At 32.5% G+C, this 12,047-nt stretch overlaps 1 protein-coding gene across 1 annotated transcript in view; it reads left to right on the top strand.

The window, feature by feature from the left end:
- Positions 1 to 2,180: 2,180 nt before the first annotated feature.
- The window catches only part of CTSF (cathepsin F), a gene marked incomplete in the record, with an annotated part of 120,734 nt that continues 110,867 nt past the window's right edge, over positions 2,181 to 12,047 (top strand). The window contains 3 exon segments of the mRNA XM_053719971.1: positions 2,181 to 2,480; positions 4,157 to 4,270; positions 7,975 to 8,060. Of these exon segments, the coding sequence (XP_053575946.1) occupies positions 2,196 to 2,480; positions 4,157 to 4,270; positions 7,975 to 8,060 (485 nt within the window).

Genomic DNA, 12,047 nt, shown 5'->3' with positions numbered 1-12,047 from the left:
AGCTACTATTGGTTATATAAGGCTGTATGATATATATATACTGTGCATATATTATAAAATGAGTAAGTACAAATGCTGTGTCACACACAGGCTACTATTGGTTATATAAGGCTGTATGATATATATACTGTGCATATATTATAAAAGGAGTAAGTACAAATGCTGTGTCACACAAGCTACTATTGGTTATATAAGGCTGTATGATATATATACTGTGCATATAATATAAAAGGAGCAAGTACAAATGCTGTGTCACACAAGCTACTATTGGTTATATAAGGCTGTATGATATATATACTGTGCATATATTATAAAAGGAGTAAGTACAAATGCTGTGTCACACAAGCTACTATTGGTTATATAAGGCTGTATGATATATATACTGTGCATATATTATAAAAGGAGTAAGTACAAATGCTGTGTCACACACAGGCTACTATTGGTTATATAAGGCTGTATGATATATATACTGTGCATATAATACAAAAGGAGTAAGTACAAATGCTGTGTCACACAGGCTACTATTGGTTATATAATGCTGTATGATATATATACTGTGCATATATTATAAAAGGAGTAAGTACAAATGCTGTGTCACACAGGTTACTATTGGTTATATAAGGCTGTATGATATATATATACTGTGCATATATTATAAAAGGAGTAAGTACAAATGCTGTGTCACACAGGTTAGTATTGGTTATATAAGGCTGTATGATATATATACTGTGCATATATTATAAAAGGAGTAAGTACAAATGCTGTGTCACACAGGTTACTATTGGTTATATAAGGCTGTATGATATATATACTGTGCATATATTATAAAAGGAGTAAGTACAAATGCTGTGTCACACAAGCTACTATTGGTTATATAAGGCTGTATGATATATATACTGTGCATATAATATAAAAGGAGTAAGTACAAATGCTGTGTCACACAGGCTACTATTGGTTATATAAGGCTGTATGATATATACTGTGCATATATTATAAAAGGAGTAAGTACAAATGCTGTGTCACACAAGCTACTATTGGTTATATAAGGCTGTATGATATATATACTGTGCATATATTATAAAAGGAGTAAGTACAAATGCTGTGTCACACAGGCTACTATTGGTTATATAAGGCTGTATGATATATATATATACTGTGCATATATTATAAAAGGACTAAGTACAAATACAGTGTCACACAGGCTACTATTGGTTATATAAGGCTGTATGATATATATATATACTGTGCATATATTATAAAAGGAGTAAGTACAAATGCTGTGTCACACAAGCTACTATTGGTTATATAAGGCTGTATGATATACATACTGTGCATATATTATAAAAGGAGTAAGTACAAATGCTGTGTCACACAGGCTACTATTGGTTATATAAGGCTGTATGATATATATATACTGTGCATATATTATAAAAGGAGTAAGTACAAATGCTGTGTCACACAGGCTACTATTGGTTATATAAGGCTGTATGATATATATACTGTGCATATATTATAAAAGGAGTAAGTACAAATGCTGTGTCACACAGGCTACTATTGGTTATATAAGGCTGTATGATATATATACTGTGCATATATTATAAAAGGAGTAAGTACAAATGCTGTGTCACACAGGCTACTATTGGTTATATAAGGCTGTATGATATATATACTGTGCATATATTATAAAAGGAGTAAGTACAAATGCTGTGTCACACACAGGTTACTATTGGTTATATAAGGCTCCTGGCTGTATGATATACATACTGTGCATATATTATAAAAGGAGTAAGTACAAATGCTGTGTCACACAGGCTACTATTGGTTATATAAGGCTGTATGATATATATATATACTGTGCATATATTATAAAAGGAGTAAGTACAAATGCTGTGTCACACAGGCTACTATTGGTTATATAAGGCTGTATGATATATATAAGGATCCCTATATAACCACTAGCTGGTTACACAATGCAGGTGACAGGTGACAGCACGTGCTTATCATGTTTATGACAACAATACGATGTACTTTGCCAGAAACAATCATGGCGCTGGTCGCTCAATAGTTACTTCATTTCTGCTTCAACGTGACGCCGGCCTACCACTTCTATGGTCCTTTTGCCATGTTCCAAGATGGCCGCATTCCGGATTAGTTACCCATTCTTATAATGGCCAACGCTAGAGCCCTTATCTAACATGGCGACGCCAACGTCACAGGGGCGGTGCTGTCCTGTGTTTACACCAGAGCTCCTTGCCTCTGGCTGTCACAGTGAGTCCCGGATTGTCACAGTGATGATTCTGTTTGTTCTGCTCGCCGTTCTGAGCCCGGTTACCGGCTTGCCTTCAGGCAGCTGGCGGGAGCTCTCCCCTGGGGATACGGAGGTACAGCGGGCGGCAGACCTGGCAGTGCGGGAATATAACCGGGGTACCGAGCAGGACGTTTTATACCGGCAGCTGCGAGTCACCGAGGCAAGGAAACAGGTGAGAGATGAATATGACGTCACTACAGCAGATCATGACGTCATGTTGGGGGCTATGACGTCACATATAGCCTAGTTTATAATAGAGACGGATGTAAATGTTTTGGCAACATAATGTTTAAAATGTATTATTACTTTATTAGCCATAAATAAATCTTAAAATATTAATATGGAGCAATAAAAACTGTGGTAAAGGTGTAGTTTAGCGTCGCAAATTCGGAAGGTACTACAACCCGTCGTGGGGGACATTGATAGGTTCCCAAATCAGCAATCTGTTACCGGCCCCGCAACCCCTGCTGTGTCCCACCCCCACGTTACCTTTCACGGTGGGATGTGGTACCTTCCGAATCTGGGACGCTAAACTACACCTTTATTAAAACTGTAAAATAAATGTTCGTTAATCCCCTATCTCACCTGAAAAGAATTGTGAGAATTGGGTAATGATACATAGATATATTGTTCCTCATCCAAATGGTTTTCTGCAGCTGCTATATTGTTGAGGGCAATTTCGTAGCTAGCATGTTGCAGGTGCAGGGCTTCTCTCTACGACATTATCACCACGCATGAGAGAGTGCAGCAATATTGTAATCTACAGCAGCTAGAGTAGAGCACGTTTCTTTGTGCTTTTAGGGTTAACCCATTGAATAACCTGTGATAAACAGAAGTGATGTCGTAGTTAGTGAAGGCGCAAGGTGACATTACCTCAGCAATATCATGGTAGCCTCGAAAGTGCTGTTATGGCAAAACTCTTAACGAGACGAAAACGTTATAATTTAGTACAGGTGAAGCCCAGACGTAATAATTTGGTACAGGTGAAACGCGACACTGCATCAGTTAGGTTTAGTTTCTACACTAACTGCCTACCCGAAGTTAGATACATTTTTGATTGTGCATTAACCTTTTAGCAACCAAACAGGGTTAACTTTATTAACATTTTTAGCTTTTCAGCATAATCCCCTATTATAAATAAATAATTACACTTATAATGTTGGCGTCTTTACAGTGCTGAACAAATGTGCAATAGGAAATCATGCTGCATATACGGTATATATGAGTAGCGTGTACCAAATGATACTGATAATGGTAAAAAAATAAAGATTCAAATAACCAACTAGTGAAAATCTGTGAATACAGCAGGAGGCGGACTTTGGTCTGAAGAGCTTACAGTCAGTAGAGCAATCTGAAATTTGCATATACCATGATTTTGTAGTGTACAAACGTACTTACCTTTTCGCAAACCAATCTCTTAATTAAACTATTTTTTCTGCACAAGAGGACACTGGAACTCAAAGGCAATTTGGATCGAGTTGCTCATCTCCATTAAGATGCGTCAGTAAAGCTGCGCTTCGCACTAACTTCTTCTGGAGTGCGCACGTGCAACTTTACTGACCTGTATGCTTAAGAGAGTACTGTTATACAGACACAAGATCTTGCCTGTATTCAGTTCATCAGCTTTTGCAGATTGTCTGTCTCTCTGACCATCAAAAGAAATCAATAATAATGGATGAAAAAAAATGTTATTACTTAATAATGTATCTACAGTATGGTCAACTTTTGCAAAAACTACCAATGCAACGTGAACATTATACAATCTGGTGCCCCTTTTAATTACCTGTTCTCTCTCAACTTGATTTGCACGCTTCCCCTTATGATTCCAATGTGTCACTTGTTTTCCAGGTGGTATCTGGGGTGAAATACGATCTGACTGTTTTATTGGGGCGCACGCTTTGTAAGAAGGAAGAGGACGTGATACCGGAGAACTGTCAGCTCACTGGTCCAGTTCAGATAAAGGTAATATTAATTACACATTGTGTATAAGATAAAACTTGTTTACAGTAAAGCCAGATGAGATGATTAATTTAGTGCAGAACGGAGACAAACCAGTCTCACAAGATCAGTAGACAATAGGATATAGGACAGTCGGCAAATTCTCATATCAGCTGACAGTCTGATGATTTGTAGAGCGCTGACTCATTATGGGGGGGGGTTAAAACATCACAGTTTAATAAACATAGAATGACAGATTTGGGAGAGCAAGTCTATAAATCTTACATGTTATGCTACAGGACAGCATTGCTTTTTATGTCTTGCAAAGCGGATTTGGTTTCGCCATTCTGTCGACGTGCGAAGCTATAGAATTTCACAACTTAACTTTTATAGTTTTTTAGAGATGAACTTTAATTTGGATAAAATAAATGGTGACAAATGATGAGATTCTGATTTTTACACTGAGTATAACTGTGACCTTGCCTGCTGAGCTAGCGTGAGAGAGTAAGGTGTTGTGTATTACATAAGCACGTTACTGACGCAATAAACCGCAGTGATGACAGTCAATAATTAACTGGGAAAACACTCCTTGTACATAGTATCATTATTATTTGTTTTAACATTAGCAAAAGATAATTAAAGGGACAGTCTAGGCCAAAAAAAACTTTCATGATTCACATAGAACATGTAATTTTAAACAATTTTCCAATTTACTTTTATCACCAATTTTGCTTTGTTCTCTTGGTATTCTTAGTTGAAAGCTTAACCTAGGAGGTTCATATGCTAATTTCTTAGACCTTGAAGACCACCTCTTTCAGATTGCATTTTTAACAGTTTTTCACCACTAGAGGGTGTTAGTTCACTTATTTCATATAGATAACTTCTCGTGCACCAGCATAGTGTTATCTGGGAGCAGGCACTGATTGGCTAAACTGCAAGTCTGTCAAAAGAACTGAAAAAAGGGGCAGCTTGCTGAGGCTTAGATACAAGATAATCACAGAGGTAAAAAGTATATTAATATAACTGTGTTAGTTATGCAAAACTGGGGAATGGGTAATAAAGGGATTATCTATCTTTTAAAACAATAAAAATTCTGGTGTAGACTGTCCCTTTAAGATACTGGTGAAACACAGATACATTTATTTTAAAGGGACAGTCAACTCTAAAATGTTTATTGTTTAAAAAGATAGATAATTCCTTTATTACTCATTCCCCAATTTTGCACAACCAGCACAGTTATATTAATATACTTTTAACCTCTGTGATTACCTTATTTCTAATCATCTTCCGACAGCCCCCTGATCACATGACTTTTTATTTATTATCTATTGACTTGCATTTTAGCCAATTAGTGCTGTGTTGTGCAGAACCCACCGGCTTGAGCACAATGTTATCTATATGGCCCACATGAACTAGCAGTGTCTAACTCTAGTGCACGGGCGTGATCACAATGTTATTTATATATGGCACACATGAACTAGCAGTCTCTTGCTGAGAAAGGCAAATAAAAAAACAGGCAGAAATGTAGAGGATTAAATGTTATAAAGTCTATTAATATAACAATGTTTGTTGTGCACAGCTGGGGAATGGGTAGTAAAGGCGTTATCTATCTTTATAAACAATAACAATTTTATTGTAGACTGTCCCTTAAAGTAGGTTATTTAGAAATTACTTAAGCAATGTAAAGTGAAATGCTATAGAGGAAATGTCTTAAATTGCATTATGTATTGGGTCATATTCCAAAAAAATATTCTTTTACAGTTTGTTCATGCATGTTATATTACATTAATAAAACAATGTGTTTAACTTAGCAAATTATTAAAAACATAGTTAAAGCCCATTTGGCAGTCTCAACTTAATATAGGACACAGCAGATAAGCTAATTAGAGCATACGCATGTATCCACCAATAACTGCCCTTGTCTTGCACACTGTGCAGGAAAAAATTACATTTCAGGTACAATGTGATTTCAAAATATGAAGTTAACACTTTACAAAAAAGTACAAACTTCCAAGTGAATTATTTCTATTTTTAAAATGAAGTTTTCTTTTTGTATGCTCTAGCATTTTATGGCCACAGGTCTCGCTGTTTTATCCTGTCAGATGGCGAGTCTGTTTCAAAATGCGTAATTTGTGCTTATTAGAAGAGAAGTTAAAAGTTCCCTGAATACACCACAATATTATTTGTATTTGGGTAAACAAATTCAGTGCTAGGGCCTCTCCCCTGTAAGATTCTCTATTGCACTCGCTGGGACAGTTTTAGAGAATTGAGGGTATTCATCTCATGAGAGGGTTAGATATTTCTCTCCATGCCAGTGAAGTTTAGCAAATATGGCACACTTGCGAGTAAAGCTATGGTAAAATGACATGAACAAATTAGAGCATATTATTTTTAGTTAAATTGTCCCCTTAAAACCCAACAAATCTACTTGCAGCATCTAGAAAAACATAGCAAGAAAAAGGAAGAATTTCAGTAATCTGAAAAGCTAATGTTGCAACCCAGATCTTGTTGCTTCACCACAGGAATTGTAAACGGTGCTTGTAAAATATATGTGCTTCATGGAGTGAGATTATTATTTTGACAAGGGAATGAACATAGTATCAGTATCTTGTTTTGTTGCTAGTCAGCGCATGAGAACAACCTCTTTCCTGCAGTATATCAGCCAGATCCTATCTAAAAAAAGATAGTTAAGCCCAGAAATACCAGGCAATCCCCCACTGACTTAGAGATGCCATCCACAGACGTACGTTTCGATGTTCTTTGGGTCTCATCAGTGAGGTGCAGCTGTATCCCTTTAGGCCTGTATGTTTCCTCCGAACCTTAGTGAGAACAAATCCCCAAGGGTCATAATTTACATATTATTATTATTATTATTATTATTATTTTTTTTTTTTTGACAATGGTAAGACAATTAACTAAAGAAATACATGAGATAATTGTTGTACTATGATGTAAGTGAAAAATACATTGAATAAATTGTGAGGAATTATAAATAGCCATGTTTAGATTCAGCAAAGAACAAAAATTGACTTTTTAATGTACTTCTAAATAATTTTAAAACAATTCCAATTCTACATTATCCAGTTAACAGGGTCTGTCTAGGATCCTGGTTTCAGCAGCACTTAGCACACCCACTATTGTTACACCTCTCTCCAAACGGAAGTAACCAATATATACAAGAAAAAAGGGGAGATTGTGGGAGGCGCTCAAAGAGCAGTCTGCTCCTAAATATGTGTGTATATATATATATATATATATATATATATATATCTATCTATATCTATATATATATATATATATATATATATATATATATATATATATATTATATATATATATATATATATATATTAAAAAAACAAATAATTAGAAATTCCTTATTAAAATCTGTGTGCTAATAATTAAAAGTTCCTTTAGAAAGTTTCTCACAGAATATAAAGAAAACCTCACTCAAATTCCAAACACATCTATAATTTTATTAAACACTCTAAAATTAACACAATCAATTCCTATATTCCTAGGACACCGGTGTCTCAATTTACATATAATATTCCATATAAGAATTCCTAAATAGATTGCTTTTAATTAAAAATATATAAAACAATTTTTACAGTTACTAACTGCGCCTCCCACGATCTCCCTTTCTTTCTTGTCCAATTCTACATTATGCTAGGCTGTGTTTGGTGTTACTATTATTAATGTCTAACTTTATGATTTATTTTACCCAGGGGGTAAAGTGTTCGTTTTCCATACTGATTGCCCCATGGAGAAATGAAACTAAAGTCCTAAGCCAGGCGTGTTCCCAGGAAAGTATGTGCATCTTAATATTTCAGTACAGTGCCAGCAGATATGGTTGTCTTGTTCAACTGTTCACCAGGATAAATATTAATATTTATATAAAAAAAATCTAAAGAAAAAAACAACCTTTAAACTGATGGGCAGTTAGAAAACATACACTGCCTTACTATGGACCAGATTACGAGTGCAGTGTAATCGTTTTTGCACGCAAGCGATAAGGGGTTTATCGTGGGTGTTTATGATCATCAGGCTTACCGCTGGTATTACGCGCTGAAAGTAAACACAATCCATTTACTCTAGAATGATTACCACAATTTCAGAACTAAAAAGTTGCACAAAACACATCAAAGATACATTACACAGTATAGTTACACACATAATAACACTGTCTAATAAATATACATTACACAGTACAGTTACACACATAATAACACTGTCTAATAAATATACATTACACAGTACAGTTACACTAATAATAACACTGTCTAATAAATATACATTACACAGTACAGTTACACACATAATAACACTATCTAATAAATATACATTACACAGTACAGTTACACACATAATAACACTGTCTAATAAATATACATTACTCAGTACAGTTACATTCATATTAATACTATCTAATAAATATACATTACACAGTACAGTTACACACATAATAACACTGTCTAATAAATATACATTACACAGTACAGTTACACACATAATAACACTATCTAATAAATATACATTACACAGTACAGTTACACTCATAATAACACTGTCTAATAAATATACATTACATAGTACAGTTACACACATAATAACACTATCTAATAAATATACATTACACAGTACAGTTACACACATAATAACACTATCTAATAAATATACATTACATAGTACAGTTACACACATAATAACACTATCTAATAAATATACATTACACAGTACAGTTACACACATAATAGCACTCAATAATAAATATACATTACACAGTACAGTTACACTCATAATAACACTATCTAATAAATATACATTACACAGTACAGTTACACACATAATAACACTATCTAATAAATATACATTACACAGTACAGTTACACACATAATAGCACTCAATAATAAATATACATTACACAGTACAGTTACACTCATAATAACACTGTCTAATAAATATACATTACCCAGTACAGTTACACTCATATTAATACTATCTAATAAATATACATTACACAGTACAGTTACACACATAATAACACTGTGTAATAAATATACATTACACAGTACAGTTACACACATAACACTGTCTAGTAAATATACATTACATAGTACAGTTACACTCATATTAACACTATCTAATAAATATACATTACATAGTACAGTTACACACATAATAACACTAATACATATACATTACACAGTACAGTTACACTCATATTAACACTGTCTAATAAATATACATTACACAGTACAGTTACACACATAATAACACTGTCTAATAAATATACATTACACAGTACAGTTACACACATAACACTGTCTAGTAAATATACATTACACAGTACAGTTACACTCATATTAACACTATCTAATAAATATACATTACACAGTACAGTTACACTAATAACACCATCTAATAAATATACATTACACAGTACAGTTACACTAATAACACCATCTAATAAATATACATTACACAGTACAGTTACACACATAACACTAATAAATATACATTACACAGTACAGTTACACTAATAATAACACCATCTAATAAATATACATTACACAGTACAGTTACACTAATAATAACACCATCTAATAAATATACATTACACAGTACAGTTACACTCATAATAACACTGTCTAATAAATATACATTACACAGTACAGTTACACTCATAATAGTCTAATAAATATACATTACACAGTACAGTTATACACATAATAACACTAATAAATATACATTACACAGTACAGTTATACACATAATAACACTATCTAATAAATATACATTACACGGTATAATTACACACGTAATAACACTATATAATAAATATACATTACACAGTACAGTTACACACATAATAACACTATCTAATAAATATACATTACACAGTACAGTTACACACATAATAACACTGTCTAATAAATATACATTACACAGTACAGTTACACTCATAATAACACTATCTAATAAATATACATTACACAGTACAGTTACACACATAATAACACTGTCTAAGAAATATACATTACACAGTACAGTTACACACATAATAACACTGTCTAATAAATATACATTACACAGTACAGTTACACACATAATAACACTAATACATATACATTACACAGTACAGTTACACTCATAATAACACTGTCTAATAAATATACATTACCCAGTACAGTTACACACATAATAACACTATCTAATAAATATTACACAGTACAGTTACACTCATATTAACACTGTCTAATAAATATACATTACACAGTACAGTTACACACATAACACTGTCTAATAAATATATATTACACAGTACAGTTACACACATAATAACACTATCTAATAAATATACATTACACAGTACAGTTACACTAATAACACGTCTAATAAATATACATTACACAGTACAGTTACACACATAATAACACTAATAAATATACATTACACAGTACAGTTACACTAATAATAACACCATCTAATAAATATACATTACACAGTACAGTTACACTAATAATAACACCATCTAATAAATATACATTACACAGTACAGTTACACACATAACACTAATAAATATACATTACACAGTACAGTTACACTAATAACACCATCTAATAAATATACATTACACAGTACAGTTACACACATAACACTAATAAATATACATTACACAGTACAGTTACACTAATAACACCATCTAATAAATATACATTACACAGTACAGTTACACTAATAACACCATCTAATAAATATACATTACACAGTACAGTTACACACATAATAACACTATCTAATAAATATACATTACACAGTATAGTTACACTCATATTAACACTATCTAATAAATATACATTACACAGTACAGTTACACTCATATTAACACTATCTAATAAATATACATTACACAGTACAGTTACACACATAATAACACTAATACATATACATTACACAGTACAGTTACACACATAACACTAATACATATACATTACACAGTACAGTTACACTAATAATAACACCATCTAATAAATATACATTACACAGTACAGTTACACACATAATAACACTATCTAATAAATATACATTACACAGTACAGTTACACTAATAATAACACCATCTAATAAATATACATTACACAGTACAGTTACACTAATAATAACACTATCTAATAAATATACATTACACAGTACAGTTACACTCATAATAACACTGTCTAATAAATATACATTACACAGTACAGTTACACTCATAATAACAGTCTAATAAATATACATTACACAGTACAGTTATACACATAATAACACTAATAAATATACATTACACAGTACAGTTATACACATAATAACACTAATAAATATACATTACACGGTATAATTACACACATAACACTATATAATAAATATACATTACACAGTACAGTTACACACATAATAACACTATATAATAAATATACATTACACAGTACAGTTACACACATAATAACACCATCTAATAAATATACATTACACAGTACAGTTACACACATAATAACACTGTCTAAGAAATATACATTACACAGTACAGTTACACACATAATAACACTGTCTAATAAATATACATTACACAGTACAGTTACACACATAATAACACTAATACATATACATTACACAGTACAGTTACACTCATAATAACACTGTCTAATAAATATACATTACCCAGTACAGTTACACACATAATAACACTATCTAATAAATATTACACAGTACAGTTACACTCATATTAACACTGTCTAATAAATATACATTACACAGTA

This window comes from Bombina bombina, chromosome 7 (assembly GCF_027579735.1).
Source record: "Bombina bombina isolate aBomBom1 chromosome 7, aBomBom1.pri, whole genome shotgun sequence".
NCBI classification, from domain to species: Eukaryota; Metazoa; Chordata; class Amphibia; order Anura; family Bombinatoridae; genus Bombina; species Bombina bombina.
The sequence above is the reverse complement of the archived record's forward strand: the minus strand, read 5'-3'. Positions and strand labels throughout refer to the sequence as shown.